This window comes from Lissotriton vulgaris, chromosome 3_1 (genome assembly GCF_964263255.1).
Source record: "Lissotriton vulgaris chromosome 3_1, aLisVul1.2, whole genome shotgun sequence".
In the NCBI taxonomy this organism is placed as follows: domain Eukaryota; kingdom Metazoa; phylum Chordata; class Amphibia; order Caudata; family Salamandridae; genus Lissotriton; species Lissotriton vulgaris.
The window spans coordinates 1,863,607,412-1,863,629,262 of record NC_141689.1 but is presented as its reverse complement, the minus strand read 5'-3'; the positions used below and the strand labels follow the sequence as shown (position 1 = coordinate 1,863,629,262).

General features: G+C 45.3%; 1 protein-coding gene across 1 annotated transcript in view; it reads right to left on the bottom strand.

Moving 5' to 3' along the window:
- Positions 1-21,851, bottom strand: part of LOC147728555 (uncharacterized) — a 703,293-nt gene that overhangs the window by 571,600 nt on the left and 109,842 nt on the right. The window contains exon 5 of the mRNA XM_086962332.1: positions 18,957-19,045. Coding sequence (XP_086818458.1) covers positions 18,957-19,045 — 89 coding nt within the window. The remainder of the gene's footprint in view (positions 1-18,956; positions 19,046-21,851) is intronic.

The window sequence follows — 21,851 nt, the reverse complement described above, 5'->3', positions numbered from 1 at the left end:
TACTCTGATGCGCCTAAGCGGGGCCACTTGGTCACTCGCTCTGGAAAGCCAATGATTGATAGTGTCTGCTTGGGATGACTGGGATAGTTCTGCAAGATTAGGGCAGGAAGCAGAGAGAGAAGAACAAAGAGAAGGCACGTCTACGTGGTTCCAGTTACGAGCCCATGTATTCCTGGGAAAAGAGGTTTTTTTTGTAAGGCTTAAATCAAGAAAGAACAAGATCAAAAAATGATCAGAACAGGAACAGGGCATAACGACAGGAGGGGAGACAGGGATATTAAGTGACCAAATTTGGTCCAAAATATGACCAAGGACATATATGCCCTTATAGTTTGTGGTGAGTTGTATGCTGTGCAGGACCAGGGCACAATGTACACGGTTTGTGGGTCCCAAACTATAAACTCTAAAGTTGCCTGGTGGACTGGGGCAGATACACCTGCGCTCTTCCAGTCCAATACCTGCGAGCTGCCCCCATCCTACCTTTGTGGTGCTGCGCATAGAACATCAGCCCGAGGCCTATGCTGGGCAGCATCTGTCACAGTCAATATTTATAAAAAGCTTGAACAGCTGATCTATAGTCCCACCCCAGCACTCAGTCTGCCTGCACTGACAGTGAGACATCTCAGGTGCTCATAAGGTTTCCCCTTGAACGGTGCCCAGTGCACCAGACCGCTCCGATAACTCCACCTTAACGCGGCTTTATCAGCATGAGCAGTGCTTAAGTTATTAAGTAATTGAATCCTTCATGCTCTATTTGTACGATTTTATTTTTAGGATGGTGCTGCTTATTAATGCTGTGTGTGTTTTATACGATTTCGATGACCCTTTGGTTTTTAAACCCGATGTACAAACAAATACATTAAACAAACAAAAAAAACTAAAATGCAGTCAACTGACTAGACTAGATGGAAGACTTTTATTTTCAACATAAATGCACTTCCAGGAGCAAGGGCAGTACAGGTAACCTAACCGAAATAAGACTCACTTTCATGTTATTAGACAGCACCTTAATGTTCGCAGCCAGCACAACACTGTTACGAGAGGAGAGCACCCCACAAGGAGGCCGGAAATCACCTTTAAGCCATGTACTTCTTGACATTCGATCGAGGATGTGCCCGAGTGAACCTAATGAACGAAACTGAAGTTCCACCCTGAACACTCCCCCCAAAGGTGGCCGAATGATGCCAGAATAGAAATACTGTGCGATTGTGTCACAGACCCTTAAAAACACCTTCTACTGACGTTTTACAGAACCTGAAAAAGTGACTCTTACAAACAACAGCTCTGGTCTCTCTGGCTCAAGCGATTCAGGCGCCGCAATAGAATCTGCCAAATAAATGAACTCCTGCCGTTTTAGAAGTGTAGGCGAGCAGCGTGTATTAGCTTAAAAGTTCTTCGAGGCACAGTCTGGTACATAAATATCTCCCCTCAATGAAAAAGCGAACCTATGTTCAAATTAAGTAAAGAAAGGGCATACAAGTGTTGGCCCAAGAAGACTATATATACACTGTGCGTTATGTTTCATCTCTCAGTTTTTAAGCGTATAGTGCCAAGCAGAGGCAGATAAAACAAGAAATGTAGTTACTCAATATCCATGATTCACAGGCAGAGAGGGGTTAGCGGATTACCAGTGGCCACGAAAAATGAAAGGGTACTTTTTGTTGACGTTGAATTACGTTAGAAAACAGACTGTTTAATTTAAACAGAAACGGACTTTCCAAAGAACAGCAGCTACATAAGTGTCTGTACTTTGTTTCGTGTTTTGTTTCGCTAATTAAAATTATTACAGAGGGCAAACTATGTCCTCCCACCTAACGACGCTAGATGGCGGTCAAATCGCATCAAAACATATTCTGTTTTCCTTCGGTAACATAGTGGCGAAAACTAATATAAACCCAATGTGTCCGTTTTGGATCTGTTTTCAGTTTATAAAACAAGCATTTACAATGCAATGGTTTTGCCTTTGTTAAAGTTAGAGCTATTGGCATTGCTCTTGACATTATTTTTAGACTTTAGTGGGGACCTACAAAAGTTTTCCTGAACACACGAAAAAAAATTGGAAACTTCTGATTTGCAACTAAATGTCCTGGCACCCGTTGGATGAAAAGCGGGGAGTACCCCTATTTGAAATTCTCAATTTGTGGAAAAAGGATGTCAAGAATAGGGCCGGTAATGTTACTGGAGAAAAAAGCAAAACAGAAAAAATAAGAGTTTACGTTGAAAAAACATAAGAATGTCTAATCTCTTCCCTTGCATAATGTATACAGTGCCTAACTTTTGCATTTGTAAGGTTTTGGAACCAGGTGCAAATGTCTCAAAGCGATTTGTGGTTACGTACAATACACATATCAAGCATTCATGAATCTGGGCCAAAAGGAAATGTTTGTGAATTACCAAATATGATCATTCTACTTGTGTAAGTGTAGTTTATGCTATTTACAATGTAAGACTTTTTTGGGAGGCTCGTGAATCTAGACCATAGAACAAAGGAGGGGTGTGGTTAAGTGAGTATGTAACGGCTGGTAGTAGAATCAAGAGATTTTACTTCTGAACGCTTTGTGTGATCTTAGCCACATCAATTCATTCAATTTGCCTAATTTCCAATATGTGACAAAACAGGGTGTATTTAGAATTGGAACTTACATGGTCAGGCCTATTGGCTTTGTCAGTTGCAGTTACTTGATTAGTGCTTACACTTCCCGAGCCTTCCTTCAGATAGTTCAGCATTAGCTTACATTGTTAATTGTATGTCTGATGACAGGGCTGTCCACGCAAACTATAGCAACTGTTTTATAAGGCTGCCCTTTTATTTTCCAGAATTTAAGAAGTATTTTATTTTATAAGGGGAGATAAGATATTAGTTCTGCAACGGTTTTTCTCTTTCAATGGCCATAAAAGTTATTTTCAGAGTGCCTTCAGGCTTATGCCACACAGACCTCAGTTTTAGGACAGATCCTCTATTGTGGAGCTGTGCTCACCGGAAGCCACGTCACTTTCCATATGGTATGGAGATTCTCAACAGACACTGTTGAAAACACTGCATCTTTTTTTTGCCGTGGGGATGGCAAGCGTCCTGAGAATTGAGGCGTTGATGTAATATTAGTTGTGAGCGCATGCATTTAAATCCAGACATTCTGCACTCAAACTGTGACCTACTTGTTATCAAAAGATTATATTCCGAATGTATCGTCTCCGTTTCAGGGACTTGTGATAGGCCCAGGTTACTTTGAGCCCCCAGCTCAGCCAGGAAGGCCAGAGTGGCCTTGGTCTGATAAAGGCTCGCAGCATTACATTCCACTATTTTGTATTTCCAATGTCATAAATTTGGAAATAGATGGCAAACACAAATTGTAGAAGTGTGCCACACAAAGTCTGACAAAAAAAATTAACGCAGAACAATATAAGATAGAAAGCATAAGACAGCATAACATAGCATAACATGAAAGATAGAGTGAACTTACTGAGTGACCTAATAGAGTGCACAGCAGCTCAGAGAAAGTTCCCGCACTAACATAACATACTCATTCCTAGATGAAAGTTTGAAAAGCAGAAAAATACCAAAAGATGTACTCTTTCTAAGAGAAAATCAGGAGTCATCGCCCTGGACATCACATGGCGAGATTCTGTATCCAAGCGACTGTGGTTCTAATCCTGGCTTTCACTATTGAACATTCTGTGTTATCCTGGGCAAACCCTGCTTCACTTACATGCCAATATATGAAATGCTTAAAGTCAAGCCCTACTAAACTGTTGTCTTGGGTGCGACATAAAAGACTCGATTTGTTCAATACACAACTTTAATGAGATGATAAAAGTCATCCAGAATGACAAAGGCTTGATTTACAAATGTTACTCTTGAAATGCTAGTGGCATGACATCACAGAATGAAAGGCTCAGAGCTCGGAGGCCAGTGCAATGCAGCACCGGCTGGAACCCAAGACAATCTACTCTTCATGTGTACTTTTAAGTGTCTTGAAAGCTGATTAGCTGGGCACATCCCTACCTGCACACTCTCTGCACGAACCTACTTCCATGCGTGAACACGTCCACCTGCTGGTACTTGTCAATGTTGCAAATGTGAGAGCTCCAGGAAATCAGTGCTTGATGTACGTGTCAAGGGGCGGTACTGTGCTTCTTTCCGAATACCAGAATATGTGGGTATGTGCCCCAAAATAACAAGTGATGTTATAGGAGTGATTGTCCATCTTCGCCTGGTCACTGACCAGAGGTAAGTGCACCCCTCAGGCTGGTCAGCTCTTCCTCAGACTCTAGCTAGACAGCTCTCCCTCAGACTCATGCTGGTAAGCCCCCTCAGGCTCAGGGTGTTCAGTTCACCCCTCGGACTCGGGTTGGTCAGCTTCCACTGAGACTAGCCTGGACAGGGGTTATCTAACTTCAATGGAGTCTTGTGCCTGCAAGCTCTCCCCCATACCCTGGAGGGCCAGCTGGCCCCAACTTCCCTTCGCCCCCCCATCATATTCGACTTTACTTGTGCCGGTGCCTGCCACCACGCTCAGACTCCAACTGGTCAGCCCCCTGTGGGCACAATCGGGTCAGTAACTTTGCCCGCAGTCTTCCTCCTGCTTCCTGCCTCCTGGCGGGGGCATCATGCAGGCTGCGGAGTCGCTGCTGTCGGTGCGGTAGTACTGCTGTTCGTTCTGCTGGTGGTGTGCCATTGGGGGACCCCTGGATCACGCGCGCACACAAACAACACACACACAAACACAGGCAGACACACAAACAGAGGCAGACACACAGACACACACTGCCACTCAACGAGGCGCCCGCCCCTGCCGGCCCGCGTTCCCTCTGGCGCGCACACGGAAGAGGCAACTCGGAAAAAGAAACGCCGCCGCGGCTTCCAAGGAGGAGGGAAGAGGGCCGGGGGAGGGGCTGGGCCGGAGCTGCAACAAACTCCAATGGACCAGGGGGTGGGCCTGCCTGGCACCCGAGCACCAGCCCTGCCCCTCAACAACACGGCCATGTGCGGGCGCACGGGTGTAAAACGCAATGTTTGCACAAGCTGAGAACTCCCCTCCCCCCAACACATCTGTGTACTTCGCCCCTTTAAACTTTCAACAGTTCAGGCTCCCTGTTGCTGAGCTCTGGCAAAGGAGGAGGGTTGATCCGCCCAAGATCACACAAAGGCGCAGGGATTTGAAAGCATCAGCCATTCTGCCATGTATGCTAGCACGAGTGCTCTTGTAAAGCGCCCGATACCTTCGGGTCGAGTTCCTGCTATGTAGAACTGGGATATATATATATGATATCTCTATCAGGAATACAGAGAACGTAGACAAATACGGGTATCAGAAGTATAAAGCCGTATAAAAGGAAAACGTATCGAGTACACGCACTTAAAATCCGCGCAAAGAGACATCACAGGACCGGAGAAACAACACTCGTGAGGTAAACCCATTCGTTGACACTTGTAAAGTGAACCCATTTTTCACACTCGTGAGGTAAAATAGTATTTTCCACACTCGTGAGGTAAATAACAATTGTCCACACTCGTAAGGTAAATAAATACCAATTTTTCGCACTCGTAAGGTAAACTCTTCAGTGGACACTCGTGAAGAAAAATTGTGCCTAGCGCCGAAATCGCCCCCCTCCCCCTCGAAAGTGAAAGCAGACTGACTGGAGTAAACTTCTAGGCGTCAGCTCCGAGGGAAGCTCGGGGAGGAAGGGACGGGCACGCTCTTCCCAGCCTCTGGACTGTTTCCTTCAAGCTTTGCCAACAAGCCACTCACGCACGTCGTACATGGCATTCATACCGGTGTGTCCAGGAATCCTAAAGCTTCTCAAACAATGAGCAGTTTCTCTGCAGTGGGTAACAAGCATTTACAATGCAACGGAGGGGGGGCGGAAAGGCACGGAGAGCGGGAGGGGGGCGGGAACGGCCACACACTGACAGCGGAGGGGGAGGGAGGGGGGGGGGGGGGCGCGAACAGACACACACGGACACACTGACAGCGGAGGGGGGGGGTGGGGGAGCGGGAACAGACACACACGGCAAAAAAAACAAAGCACTCACGCAAGCAGGAAGGCGGTGCCGGCTCAATGCCGGACCAGATTCGGGGGCGTTCTCGGCTTTTGGCTGACGTAGCGTGACGTCGCCAAAAGCCAAAAATTCTCGGGAACGCCCCCGAATCTGGTCCGAGATTGACGGACGGAGCCCTCTCCCAATGGCTAGCCTCCATTTATGGAGCTAGCCAATGGGAGGAGAGGGCGTTTTCCCGACCCCACACACACATCAAAAGGTTTTTTGGCGCATGCGTACTGAAGTACGCATCGCCAGTCAAAACCTAAAAATGTAGGCAAGCCAATAGTTCTGACTGTAGTGCAATAACGCATTCTATCAGAGACATTGCACTTGTTCATGTGTGTAAACACATGCATTCTTACGTGCTAATTAAAGTAGCACCTCCTAGCGTTTAGGTCCAATATAAGCAACATAAGGGAAGTCTTTAAATTACTGTGCCACGACAGTGTGAACTGCGACAGGATTAGAGGCTACTTTCATGCATCACAGCAGGGATAGGTTTCATCCTTTTGTTGTCCTTTAAATATGTACCTTTGAGCTGGCTAACAATAAACACTCTCTGTCAGTTAATAGAGCCATGGGACATTCTCATGGGTGAATTTGCACACAAGGATTGTACTTGTGATATTAGCATTAAGTGATGCTGTTCTATCACTCTGCTGAAAGTCCGGTTCCCAGAAATGTATCCATCTTATGACCAGAAAAAAACAAAAGCCCACCCTGAAGTTGAAAGCCCCTAAAAAGCAAAGTAGCAAAAACAGGGGCATATTTACAAGGAAATGGCAGCGCAAAGTGCTACAGCAAATTTCAACGCACTGCACTATGCCATTTTCCCTACTGCTGGCGCTAAAAATAGCTGCCTGCATTCAGGAAATGGGATGGCCTGAATGCAGGCAACTGTATTGGGAGTAAGGCACAGTGACACCTGAAGTCAGAGGAGCAAAGTCGTCATTTTCCTCGTGTGCCGAAGAGGAACAAGAGGAAAATCAGAGTCGTAGTGAAAAGTAAGAGAGCCTTTCTCGAAAAACGGGCACCGCAAACGCATTGATAGTGCAGTGTGCCACACGTGAGTGAGGAATAAAAATACTTTAATTGCAATGAGTTGCAAGTTTTATGTCCTTTGTGTGTGGGGTGTGTCTGTCTGCAGTGAGTGTGCTTTGTCTCTCTTTTGTCTGCTCTGTCTTGGCTCCTTTGCGGTGTGAGTCTGGATGGATCCCTTTTCTCCGATACCTATGTGTGTCTGTCGTGTGTGTGCATGTCTGTTTTGTCTGCTGGGTGGTTGTTGTATGCATGTGTCTGGTCTCTTTTGTGTATCTCACCTGCGTGTGTCTGTCGGCTGTGTAGGTGTGTGTGTCAGCTATATGCCTGTGGTGGTGGGGGTGTCTATTGGTTGCATGTGGTGCGATAATCTGTCTGTGCCTGTGGTGTGTGCGGTTTGTCTGGGGCTCTTAGGCCGTGCGACAATGCGTACCCAGGCCAAATAGCTCGGACCCCCGCTCTACTGCCTCCTCACCACTGGGCACACGGAGCCCTTGCTCGCTCCAATGGACACAGACTCTATCCGGGATAAGGTCCACAGCAGGCAAGAATTACTCCGGAGATCTCAAGTTGGGAGGGCAGCGGTGTCCGAATCTCGCAGCTTCAACCCTCTGCGAAATGGCGGCCGGAGGTCCCAGACAGACACTGGTGCGCAGCAGCTTGTTGCACCACAACCAGAGAAAGCGGAGCTCCCAAACTTTCCACAAATGCTCCCTACTGTCTCAGACGCTAGAACCTTTGTTTTACAGGCAACCAGGTGACTCGGAGGTGCAGATTATTGAAGGATTTTTTACGAGTGCTCTGTCTGGGACCGGCCACACACTGACAGCGGAGGGGGAGGAAGGGGGGCGCGAACAGACACACACGGACACACTGACAGCGGAGGGGGGGTGGGGGAGCGGGAACAGACACACACAGCAAAAAAAACAAAGCACTCACGCAAGCAGGAAGGAGGGTGCCGGCTCAATGCCGGACCAGATTCTGAGGCGTTCTCGGCTTTTGGCTGACGTAGCGTGACGTCGCCAAAAGCCAATAATTCTCGGGAACGCCCCCGAATCTGGTCCGAGATTGACGGACGGAGCCCTCTCCCAATGGCTAGCCTCCATTTATGGAGCTAGCCAATGGGAGGAGAGGGCGTTTTCCCGACCCCACACACACATCAAAAGGTTTTTTGGCGCATGCGTACTGAAGTATGCATCGCCAGTCAAAACCTAAATAAACAGGTACACAAAAACCCGAACGGTAAACACGAGCAAAACTGCAGCGGCTTCAATGAAATAAAAAACGCACATTAGAAGGTTCCAATAAGAAATTGTTGAATGAAGCGGCAGAACGTGGTACACCAGACAAACAGCAGAATGAGACACTGCATGTGACTGAGCTAGTCCCCAAAAAAGATAAATAGTCTTTTGGGAAGTCAGAAAAATAAACCACTTCAGTTCCACACAGATGTCATAAGCTTATATTACGACACTGCTTTGAGTTAACCTGCCAAAGGCTGAGCAACATTGTAATGTCTTCATTTAGTCCTCAAGAAATGTCTCTGTGGTTCGGCGCTCAGACGGGGACAGGGAGCCTGTGCCCCAAGATGGCCGGCCAAACAGTCATGCGCACTTGGAGTGTGTTAACCACTGCTCCCACTGTGCACTAGCCCTGCTCCGCCCTGACACAGCTCCCAACCTACGAAAAATAAAACAATAATAACTACGTTATTATTTTATTTTTCCTGCTCTGAGAGCTGTGGGGCGGCACTCCACCTTAGGGAGGAGACTCCCTCCCCGGCTGTACCAAGTGTCTGTAATTAACACAAAATGCAGTGCATCTTATTTGATTTGCGCTGGCTGCCGAAGGATCAAACCATGTTAATTAAGTCCCTCACAATATTTCATAAGGTCATCTATGGCTCTGCTCCTCGTTTCTTGGCTCAGAAATTTTATATGTATTCCTTTGTTCGTAAGCTTTGGTCTTCTGACAAGTTTTGCCTTGTGACACACAAGCTTCATATGACATCTTCTGGAGGCAAAGCCTTCTCCTATACTGGTGCTAGGGAACAGAACTCGCTTCCTTTTGTTTTACATTCCCAGAGTTCCCTTCTGAAATACAACAGGATTTCTTTTCGTTTAAAGTAGCTTCCACCACTAGCAGATCAGGTTTTGTGTAATTCATCGTACCTTCTAGAACCATGAAGCCTTAGTGAGCATTTGCTTGGAAAATAAAATCAACATAACATAACATAAAATGTCCAAACCCTAATCTAGCTACCACAAAATATATCTTGGCAAAAGAGTTCCTCTGCATTTGCCCCTGGAAGACCTACACTGAGATGTATGCAGTCTTTCTAGATCTCAAGCACTGTGGTGCATTACTGTATCAGACCTGTGGACTGAAATCGATAAGACCTTGCACCTGATGCTAGAGTAGTGGGCTTATCAACAAACGGACATGGTCTCATGGTTAACCCTCATCTATTTTTAGGATGCACTGCAGTTGATGGATGTGGAGAATTGTGAGGACCTTTTACACCCAGGCTTTGGAGTGGGAAGGGTTAACTCTAAAAGGCAATGCATTCTTATGGCCTTCTTAAGCTACGCAAAAGCTAAGAATGCACTCCATCTTGTGGCCTCGAGTTTAATGTGGGCTGAAGGACACTTAATCCCAAGGTGCAAAAACTAATATCACTCGAGTCATGGTTTTTGAGACCCAAACTAAAAGAGTAGTCCCAGAAAAGTACACCACCCTTGTCTATGTGAACTAGCCCATGTTAAACCGGACATCCTTAGAAAGTTGACATTTTCTTGCCCTAGCCATTTGGTACCTGCAGCCGGTCACTGGGTCACATAACTTGGTGTGGGATACAGTTGGGCTGTGTGTATTCCTCCTAGACAGCAACACACACTATGGGTACTTAGGTGTGACTGGAGGGGCCATCACTGCAGGATGGAAGGGAGGAGCTGGGCACAGCCCCACTTACACTTGAATAGGCTGTATCCTGCCTCTACACAAAGGGCTGCATACTTCAAAGGTACGCCTCTAGAAGCTTCTCCCCACTTCAAAGGCACAACTATGTATAAAAGAAGGACCTCAGACACCAACTCTTCAGTGCACTTCTGGACTCGTGGGAACTCTGTCAGGAAGAAAGACTACTGTGCTGCTACAAGGACTGCCACTCTGCTGGACTACTGTTCTAAAGGAACTACTACCCTGCTGTGCTGACCTGCTGCTCTCTTGCCTGGTAAAGAACAACTGGACCTGCAACTTCATCTTGCCTCAAATGGCTAGTGTGCTGGCCTCCAGATCTCAGCGTCATGGACCTAAAAGGCTCCACAATTAGTTCTAAGACCCAGCTGCAGCGAGTTCCACTCAAGTCCTGGACCCTTGGTGTGGCTCACAAGCTCTTGAAGTCAAGCTTTTGGGCTCTTCGCAACCACGAATGGGTCCACCAAGACAGCACCGCTCGCACCGAAATTCAGCGCGAGCCGCCGCCAACCCATCTCTTTGCATAGCAGCATCAACAGCCCGCGGGTGGACTGTCAATGAGAAGCTCCAGCCCACTCGACCGCAATGCCTGGCCTGCTCTTCGCACCACCACGACCACTGCCTGTGAAGCTCTCTTTGATCCTCTCAACCCTCTCCAACGTGTAGAAGGCTCTGGGCACAAAATCTGAGAAGGTAAAGCTTCAGCTTAACTAATCTGGGACTGTGTCCGACCCGTTGTGACATCTTGTGTTGTGAATTGTTGGAGGGGTTGTGTGGTATAGCATTCTAGCTGGACCTTTAAGAACAGGCTTGTGGTGGAGTGCAGCAACAACTTCCTTTTCTTCTTGTGAAGTCTCATCCTTCCAGGGTGTTAAAATGGCGACGAGCAGGTTTTGCACTTTTACCATATTAGATTCCCCAGCGACTGCCCACAGCAAAGGAAACTAGCCTTGGTCAGCACAAATTTAGGGCAAATATTGAGCCTACACAACAATTTCTACTAGAAGAAATAGTGAAACATCTAAAGCAGTACAAAGCCATGGTAATGGAAGGATTAATAATTCCCACAGCCTTTTTAAATGCACCTGGCGAATCCACTATCCTGTGGAAGGACTGGAAAAAGGACTTTGAAGCATATGTAATGGCCGAAAAAGGGGGCATATTTACTGCAGTGTGTAAAATGGCTATGCTTGTTTGGGGCAGAAGGATGTCGAGTATTAAAACATCTTCCGGAGTTGGACAAAAAGAAGGATGATGAGTTGGATGAGCGCGAAAGTGTTATGCGGAGACTGGGCATCAATTATGGGAAGAAGAGAAATGTGGGGGTGGAGAGATACAAGTTCTAGAGAGGTCAGCGTTCTGGCGAGACGTTTGATAACTTCATAGCCAACTTTCAAACTAGTTTCGACGTGTGACTACAGGAATTTTTTGGATGACATGTTGAGGGATCAGTTGGTTCAGAAAATTGGAGACAAGACAATGTAAGGGAAATTACTAAATACTGAGAGTCTGACACTAGGCAAACCAACAGAAATTGCAAAGAGGGCTTAGAACACCCAAGAAGGACTGAAAGAAATGGCATCAGGTGATGTGAATAAGGTGGCGAGTATGAGTGCTTCTCGTGAGTTTCAAAGAGACATGGGTAAAAAGAACCAGATACACCGGTAAAGTCTGAAAAAGCTTTTAACAAGGATTCAGTGTGCTACAACTGTGGTTGGAAGGGACATGTGGAAACTAGTCTTGATTCTTCTGCGGTGGGACAGAGATGGCGGAAATGCAGGCCACACAGACATTTTGCCACGGTGTGCAAGGGAAAAGTTGGAAGTTTTTACCTCAAACCAAAAAACATGATTGCACCAGTGAGTGGAGATGATGAGAATGCAGTGCCGGAAGAATTCCTGTTGCAAGTGAGTGAAGTGGGAGCAGTTGGTCAGTCAGATAACTCGTTTTGCATCTTGATGGTGAATATTGTGGAGGTGCAAAGGATGGTGGATTCACTAGCGAGTTACACACTGATTGGAGAGCAACACATGAGCACATTTCCTGTAAAGGATGTGAAACCACCAGATGTCAGGTTGATGGCATATGGAAATAAGCCAATTGATCTGGTGGGGTACTTCAACTGTACTTTGGAGGTCCAGGGTGTCTCGTCCATATCGAAGGAGTAAATCCCAAAGGATGGATTTTGTTTATTGAGTTGGCCACAACAAAGATGGAGTTCTCGTCCATATCGAAGGAGTAAATCCCAAAGGATGGATTTTGTTTATTGAGTTGGCCACAACAAAGATGGAGTTGCAGATAAAACTGGATCCCAATCATCCGGATCAAGTAATTGGGGCAGAATCCAGTTTGAGTCCCTGTATCAATGGAGTATCGCGGAACAGTTAGAAGGAAAAATGTCCCAACGTTTTCAGTGACAGATTGGGATGTTTAAAAGGGTTCATGCATAGAATAAGATTGATGGACAATGCTACATCCCCCATTTGTCATGAGAGAGCCTTTGAGGAAGGAGTTGCGCAGGTTGCGTGAGGAGAATGTTATCGGGGAAAAAGAGACGTCAGAGTGGCTGGCTCCAGTTGTGCTGGCAAAGAAGGCCAATGGGGATCTGAGAATGTGTGTGGATCTACAGGATCTCAATGTGGAGATATGGGTGGACAGGCATCCTTTGCCCAACATTGGTGATATGTTGATGTGGGTCAAGGGAGCTAAGGAGCTTTCTACTTTAGACTTATCATCTGCCTACCACCAGATCCTAGTGCATCCTGAGTCGAGACATTTAACCTCATTTATCACATCAGAGGGGGCATACAGGTTTGTGCGCTTGCCTTTTAGATTGGCGTCTGCAGTTGTCTAAGGGCAATGCACCACCTGTTCCAGGAAATGCCAAATATAATGTATTTCCAGGAAGACATTCTGATACTCGGCGAAGACAAGGAAATGCATGACAAAAGCTTGCATGGTATGTTGTCAAAATTGAGTGATAGTGAGTTAACAATCAAGTTGGACAAATGTAAGATCGAGAAGGCTGGAGTAGAGTATCTGGGACATTGGCTGGATGAGCATAGGGTGTTATCTAAGATGAAGTTAGTAAAAGACATACAAGATGCCTTGGCTCCTAAGGAAAAGGAACAATTACTTTAATTCCTGGGGTTAGCTGAATATTTTTCAAGGTTCATGACAAATTTTGTGGACAGGACAGTGAATATGAGGAAACTTATGACAAAGAATGACAAGTGTGAGTGCTATGAGGCTTGTGAACGAGAATTTGTGCAGTTAAAAGAGAACATAGCCTCTGCCCCTAAGCTGAAACTAATGACATGTGGTACACAAGTTTAATTTGCTCTGTTGCCAGTGGTGTGGGGTTGGGGGCAGTGTTGCTGCAGCACGAGGGGAGAGAGAGGTAACAATAGCTTAAGCATCCAGACGACTGAGGGAGACGGAATTGATGTTTTCTACAATTGAGCGAGAGGCCCTGGCACGTTGGTGTTGCATTTGTCACTATAAAAGGTTTGTATAGGGAACTGGTTTTGTACTGTGTACTGAACATCGCCCATTAGGGAATGCTTTTAGGGTTCGCCTACGCAGCGCGCATGCACTGCATAGGAGACCTTTAGCCATCGTGCAGCTATTTTCCCAAGCACATACTCATGCTTTGAAAAAGAACAGACGCTCTCTCCAGCACGCGCGCACCACTCGCAGGTAAACCCCTCTGCCTTTCTCTCCCGCTGCAGCGCTAGGCATGCGCACTTGTTTTTGTTGCTTCACAGCCCTTCAATTAGAGAGCGCAGAAGGAATTGGAGACGTGCAACATTTAATCTGGCATCTATGTCACTCACGCTAGTTTCTACACCTCTACAAATATCTCCATCAACAGAGGTACCGGAACCAAGCTATTCACTGTAAATACATCCAATAAGCCATTTTATCTCTCGTTCTCTCCAGCTGACTTATCTCCTTCTCCTCACTTCTTCCACAGAGCGAGCTCAACCCCATTAACGTTCACCCCTTTTAAAAAACGTTAGCTCCCAAACTGTCAGGCTGTGACATTTGACTTTGTTATTTTTTTAAGACAATATCTGATATGTTGTAAGAGTGCTGACATCTACTTTAGCAAGGACAACTTCTGCCAGAGCAAATATGGTCTTTTCCTGTAAGGTTTTTCTGCGTCATTGAGAGGGGGGATGGACGGACGGACGGACGGACACACGGACACACACAGACACACACACACACACACAGACACACACACAGAGACACACACAGAGACACACACAGAGACACACACACAGACACACACAGAGACACACACAGACAGACACACACAGACATACACCTACACCTACACCTACACACATACACACACACACACACCTACACCTACACCTACACCTGGTGCTTCAATTCTTCATTGAACCTTCTTAGCCTAAAAGGCAAAGCTTCAGTCTAATAATCTGAAGGTTGTGAGTTCGAACCTCTTAGTGGTCATGTGTTTTGCGATATAAGTATTTGCATTTTGAAAATTCTCCAGGCGCCTATTTTAGGGTATACTTAACATTCTATCTTCTCCCAGATTAGTTTTGTATCAGGACGTAGTTTGTAAATTAAACATAAGCACTTAATTCTTTGGCAGCTGTGTTTATTGGCTGTAGTTTAGATCCTTCTACATTTTCTGTTTGACAATGCATTGTAAATTATTAAGAAGGTACAGTATGGTGCTGGTTTTAAATTGCAAGTTGTGCACAGTATACCTTAATTATTGAGCACAGCGGTTTGCTCTAAATCGGTGGGCATCCTGGTTGAGTGGCAGGGTGCGATAATTGAGTGAGGTTAATCGGGCACTGGATCATCCACTAAAGAGTAAGTGGAGCATGGAACCAGTTGTATTAGCCACAGGAAAGCCTGTTCTCACCCCTGAAACTCTCTCAAGTGCCCAGAGCCCAGCCCACCCCCTGATTTAGCAGCACACTCTAATGCCCACTTGCTAAGAGCAGCTGGTAAAAGTGAGTGTAATGTATGGTGGCCACCTTCCTCAAGAGACACTATTTCCACTCCTGGACTTTTGTGTGATAGCCTAATGCATTATGGGTATTGTAGTCTTGTTAATCTTCCACTGACCTAATTACACTAACACACCTAAAATTCAGTGGCTTGCAGGTGAATTGTTCAGGACTGGAGATAGTGTCTGTTGTGACCTACAGTGCGGTAGCCACCCTATTAGTAGTGTACTTTTCATCCTCTGTCTAAGCACATTTCTTAATCTGCTCCATTATTCTGAATGTTGCATGCTGGATGTGTTTATTGTGCCAAAATGGCTTCTTTTGTCATCTTCAATGCAAGATGGTGCACACTCTGAAATCCGTAAAAGTGCACTCTCTTAATGCTTTATTTTAATAAATATATTTAGGGTGATCATCAACCTCTAGTTCAGTGTGGACACTTTCCGCAGTCCTTGTCTTCTATCTCTGTACGTCACACCTCTCTCTCAATAAACCTCAGTGCCCCACAGCACTTACCTCTCATGACCTCTGAATATCTCTCCCTCCCCCTCTCCCCTCCCCCTCTCTCTCTCTCTCTCTCTCTCTCTCTCTATCTCTCTCTCTCTCTCTCTTTTCTCTTCTTTCTGCATCTTGCTGCTTTGTTTGCACCTCACCCCCCTTCATTTCTCTTCCATTTACTTCACCTCCCTCTTAGTTTCATCTCTATCTTACCCTTTCTAGCATTTTTGACATCTATATCTTACCTTTCTCTACCTCTCGCATGCCTCTTTCAACCTCACCATTCTCTCTTTCATTTCTCTCTCTGCCTCACAACTCATTGCCTCATCTCTCCCTTCCCCACCTCTCATACACTATCTAGCCTCTCAATTTACCTCACCTATTGGCCTTCTATGTCACTCTTTTTATTGATGTCCTCTTTCCCTCACCTTTCCCATTATTTTATATCTTTCTCTCTACAATGCTTCCTCTACCTCTTTCACTCCATTTATCACTCCCCTTGCTTTCATCTCTCTTTCTATCTCCTTCACTGTTTCCGTTCACTCTCTCTGCTTCCAATGTCTCGCTCGTTTAATACATCTGTCTTACCTCTGTCTCTCTCTCTCTCTCTCTCTCTCTCTCTCTCCCTATTTCACAATTCTCTACTTCTCCCTCACCCTTCCTCTGTATTAGCCTCATCTCTCTACCTCATCTGCACCTCTATTCTCTCTATTTTTCATCCCACCGGCACTACCTGCCTAGCTACCTTGTTCAGCTGACCTGTCATTCTTTGCTTCACCTTTTTATTTGTGCTAGCTCATTATAACTCACCTCTCTTCCTATCTTATTTCTCTCTAGACCTTGCCTCTCGGGTTGGCACCTTTCTTACCAGCCTACATTTAAAACTGCATGCCAGGCCTCTAAAAACAAGCATTGGCATAGCCAATAGGTCTTGCCATTGGGACCTTTTAAGTTTTTAGCCATGCAACAGTTGATGTTATTGCAACAAGGATATTGTGCTGCATAACTAAATACTTATAATGTCCCAAAAATAAGACCTATTGGCTATGCCAATGCTTGTATTACAAAGGGAGCAAGTAGAAGTTCCGCCAGGATTGCACGTTGGATGATGAAATACACGTGTGTGGTTCAATATCTGCCAGGAAAGAAAATCTGGTAGGTGACTGTTTGTTGAGTTTGCTGGTCAATTGTTTAGATGAACGAGATTTGGATGAAAATGATTGGATGGTGGCTGGAGTACTTGCTGTGGAAGGAGGTTGCATGTCACACAAGGAATAGGTGCAGGACTTGGTAAGGGATGTTGTGTTGCAAGAAGTGTTAAAATATGTAGGAGATGGGTGGCCAAAGAGAGGGGAAGTACGGTCTAGTCTCACGAATATCAGCAAAGGGGTGATGAACTATCGTGGATTGATGGGATGCTGTGGTGAAATGATGTGCAAGTGGTGCCAGGGGAACTAAGAAGTCATGTTTTGAGTCAGGCACAGGAGGGACATTCAGGAATGAGCGCAATGAAGCGAAGGTTGCAATCTGAATACTGGTGGGCTGGCATGGACCGTGAGGTGGAACACAGTATTTGGAACTGTTTGGCATGTGCATGGAGAGATAAGTCTCAGAAGACTGTGTAATGCACGCCGGTCGTAACGGATAAGATGGATGCTGTGTGGAAGAAAACTGGGTTGGACATTTCTGGACTTTACAGAGTTTTAAGAGCTAGATCTGTGTATGCTCTGGTGGTCATGGATTACCATTCTAGGTTAGCAAAAGTGAAGTTCACTAATCAGGTCAATACGTGAGAGGTGATTGTGTTTCTGGAGGAGCCGTGGAACAGAGACGGGGACCCGGAGATGATAGTGACCACTAATAGTGAGCAGTTTGTGTCATATGAGATGAGAGATGTTTTGGAAAAGTGGGGTGTGGAGCAGGTCCTTTCATCAGTCTATTACCCCCAAGGGAATGGATTGGTGGAGCCGTGGAACAGAACATTGAAGGAAGGATTGCAACTGACTTTGGAGCCAAGTGGTTCATGGAAGGAGGCTGTGCGGAAGTTGATAACGGTGTATCGTACCATACCCAATAGGCACCACTGGAAAATCACCTTTTGAATTCATGAGGGGCAGGAAAGCAAGGATGTTTTCTGATGGAGTGTAGAGATAGTGTGAGCAGAAGAGTGTTGCTGGAATAGATGGCAAGGGAGGCACAAATTCCCTATGCTTGGGGGTTGGTAATTGGGTGTGTGTGTGCTTTGTGGATGTAAAGGGAAGAAGAGAATGTGTAAGTTCTCTAGTCCATTACAAGTGAAAAAGGGGTACGCACATACCATTCACCTGAGTGACGGAAATGTATAGAATTTGAAAAAGATTGCTAAGCTGGATGATTGCATTACCATTGTACCTTCGGGAGCAAGAAATTATGTGCAGACCAATGTGTTTCATAGGCAAGGAAGGTTCCAGAGGGCATCTGAATGGTTTAAGGACTACAAAATGTACTGAATCTTATTTCAGCGACTTTCCATGTTTTTACTGTTTGGCATATCCATTAGGGTAGAGCTAGCATATGCTTTCTCCACACCATGTCATTCAAGACATTTTATAGAGTATTTGTTTTGTTGCATTTTTGTTATGCTTGTATGGTTTGTGGGAATGGTGGTGTGTGGAATCCTGGATTATTGGAGGTGCTGTGAGGTATGGCATTTAAAGGTAGGCCGTTAAAGGAAGGCTTGTGGTGGAGTGCAGTGACAGCTTACTCTGAGAAGGATAAAATTACCTTCTACAACTCGTCTTCTTGCCAAGTCTCATCCTTCCAGGGCGTTCTACCCGTGCTCCATTGCAGTCGGCCTAAACTTTTGGCTTTGACCTGGTCCAGCGGTTGGCACTCTTTCACTTTATTCTTTAAAAATTAACTCTGGTTCTATTGATCGGATTTTTGTTGTTTTGGTCTTGATGTATTTATTAAACTTTGCTTTATTTTCCTAACCTGGTGTGCAATCCTTTTTGTGTGGAATTCTCACTGTTTTATTGTTTGAACTGTTGCACAAATACTTTATACATTGCCTATAAGTTAAGGCTGACTGCTCTGTGCCAAGCTAACAAGGGCTTAGCACAGGTAAATATGGGGTTGACTTGTGCTTTACCCTGACTTGGATTGCAGTTGCTGCCTGACTAGGGCTCACACCCCTGTAAACCAGTAACCCAATTTCTAACAGGCCAAATAACTTGTGCACTGCTCTGACAAATGCCAGTTTTTTCACACAAGTAACACAATTGTTTTCATAAATCGTAACATTGCCTTCATCATTACTGTTTATTAATACTAACAAGAAATCTTAATATATTTGACATGCAAGACACCTAGAACTATTTTCACTAATAAATATTCGGTCACATGAGGTTCGCCTCGATACTCACCCCAAGTACGCATTCATGCTGTTAATGGTTTCCGGAAATGGCTTTCCACTGTCCAAATCGGTGGTGCCTGCTTCTTTCAGAGATTTTTTCTGTAGAAATGTTTAAAACAAAGGTCATTTTACTGCAACTACTGCATAACTGATTGTGACAGTTTTTAATAGTCCGGACTAAGGGGCCTATTACGATGGAGGATTGTCCGCATCCGGACCGGAGGATGCAGAAAATCTTCTGCGGACCCACCAAAGACCCACCGCCACATTAGGATGGCTGGTGGGTCCTGGTTTCCGTCCGCAGCTTTTCCGCCGCGGTTGGCTTACAACCGCGGCGGAAAAGCTCTAATATGTGACGGTGTCTCTCAGACACCGTCAGCCAGATTAGGAAGGGCTGTGAAACATGCTTTTCCGCAGCGGCTTTTCCACAGTGGAACAGCATGTGTAACTTCACTGCGGGGGCCCGTTGCGGGCCCCCTGGGTGAAGGGGTGGTGGGGGTGCACATGGGGGGGTACCTATGGTACCCCCCTGCATTTGTATGCAGAAATCGGCAGGCACCGCACGGTGCCTGCCGCTTTCTGCATACAAATGCAATGTATGCATTTTTACCATTGCGGCGGATGCAGCTTGAAGCCGCACCCGCCCCAATGGTAAAAATAGAGGATGTGACCGCCAGGGTGGCGGTCACATCCTAATTGCACAGGAGGGAACTCCGCAGGCCATGCGGAGGTTCCCTCCTACTCTATGGTGGCAGACAGACTCAGTTCCGTCCGCCATCATAATCGGCCCCTTAGTGGACTCTCTTAAAACATAGAAGAAACGCCATAAAGTTTCGTAATCACAGGTGTTGTTCAACATCAAATTCCAGCTTGGTGTTGTGCTGCTTGGGAAGAGAGCACATTAAGTCAAAAGAGGTAAAGGAAGTGTTAGCCTGAACAATTCTAGGACTTGAATCAGAATGTCACAAAACCCTAGGTTTAGTGCAATGCTCCTGGGTATGAATATAGAGTGCGACAAGTATAAGCCACAAGACAGCTATTATAATGAAATACTGTGTGTAACAGAAGTGTTATGCTATGAGAAAGAGAAAGCACACATTTTCTAATTTGAGTGTATCAAGCAGTGTATTTTAAAGGGTTAACCAGCCAACTACAGTTGATGAAGCCTGATTGTCATTAACTACCCAACCTCCGACCCACAATATTTCAGCTGTGTAAATCATTTCCTTTCCTGATAAAACGGACTATGATAATTATCCCTGAATTCTTTGCACCGATAAACTAATATGTCAATTCCCCGCACCAGCAATGCGGATATCTCACCTGCCCCTTTGTCCATCTGTGGTACACCGACCCACTAAGATCCAAGGAACAAGTTCTTTCCTGGGCCACTACTTAACCCAGACCTCATGCAAGGCATGACTCCAGTAAGGCTGTGAGGGCCGCACTTCTGAACAAGAAAAGCTAGCAAAATGAACTATTAAAACCCACATGCTCCAGTTAGCATGTTTTTTAAATTTCCCTTCTGCTTTCCAGACTTTGGAAGTAGCAGACAAAAGGTCCACTTAGCCAATAAGGATCAAAGAAGTGTGATACCACGTAACAAGGTTTATGTGCTTGGAATGTACTGAGGTCAGCTCAAGCAGAACACATTTAATGTTCCCAAAATGGTAGACAGGTAATTAGAATTTAACTTCACTATTAGTCTTTTCAGTCCAGTTTAACAGAGCTGCAAGTTTAGTTTCAATGGCACTTTATAATCTAAAGTTACACACTCAAGATTTCAACAGATTTTACATATTGGGGATACATCCTGATGTGCAGTCCACCAGGAACAACACTGAATCGCGATTAACTCTAAGAAATCAGATTACGCTATGAGCAAGGTTCGACAGTCTTAGTTCAAACAAGGCCCAAATCCTTAAACGGTAAACTACTTTCTGTGAAGAATCCCTGGCCTACTACTGGAGCTTGGTTTAAGCAGTAAGTCTATCGCTCGGAGAAATGCAAGTGGTACACGTGCAACACCACCAAAAGCAACGAAACAAAAGAACTTGACATTACTAAACCAGTTGGTATATAAAGAAAAACACATTCATTTAAATACAAAAAAACTAAAAAGACAACTGAATTTAAGGATCAAAGATTACGGAGGAACAAAATAAGTTTAATTAAAAACAATAGGAAAGTGAAAACAACAACGGCAGCCTAGAAGTTGGAAAAGAAAGGGAACCGAGACATCCTTTGTGACAGATTTGCGATGGATCAGGGACAAGTAAATATTTGTGGCTTCTCACAGGTAAAATAATTGCCTTTTGACTTACAGGCTGCAGAAAGAAGAAGTGAAAGTGGCTGTAGTGAATTGAAGAATTCAAAAATCAGTTTAAGAAGAGAGTGGTCACTTAGGGTTGGGTGAGTTCAGAAGAACAAATGAAGAAAAAATAGATGTTGCACAAAGGAGGCTGTGAGTAAAGAATACGTGATCACTGCAAAAGCTGTGTTTGGTAGATCCAGCAAAGGATCATGTAAAATAGGTGAACCAACTCTGAGAACATATGCTGAAAAGGGTACTGCATTGGGGAATCCTTAGAAGCGCTGGCAGTGTACAGAAGGCAGAACATGAAGCAGGCAAATGAAGAAATGGACAGTGTTGGGTTGGTGGCACTGGAAGACACGCTGGCTATGAGAAGCAATGGTGAAAACAAAATGCACTGCATTTATCCCAATAGGCCAACAGCAATGACAAGACCAAGATCATGAATTCAAATGGCAAATGAATGATGAAAGACCGTGCATATAGATGTCGCGCGAACCCAAGTCGTAGACTAGAGGAAGGGTGTTTACAAACACAACATGTTCAATTTTAAAAAATGCTGCAGCTATAGGAAACCAAAAGGTTGGAAAT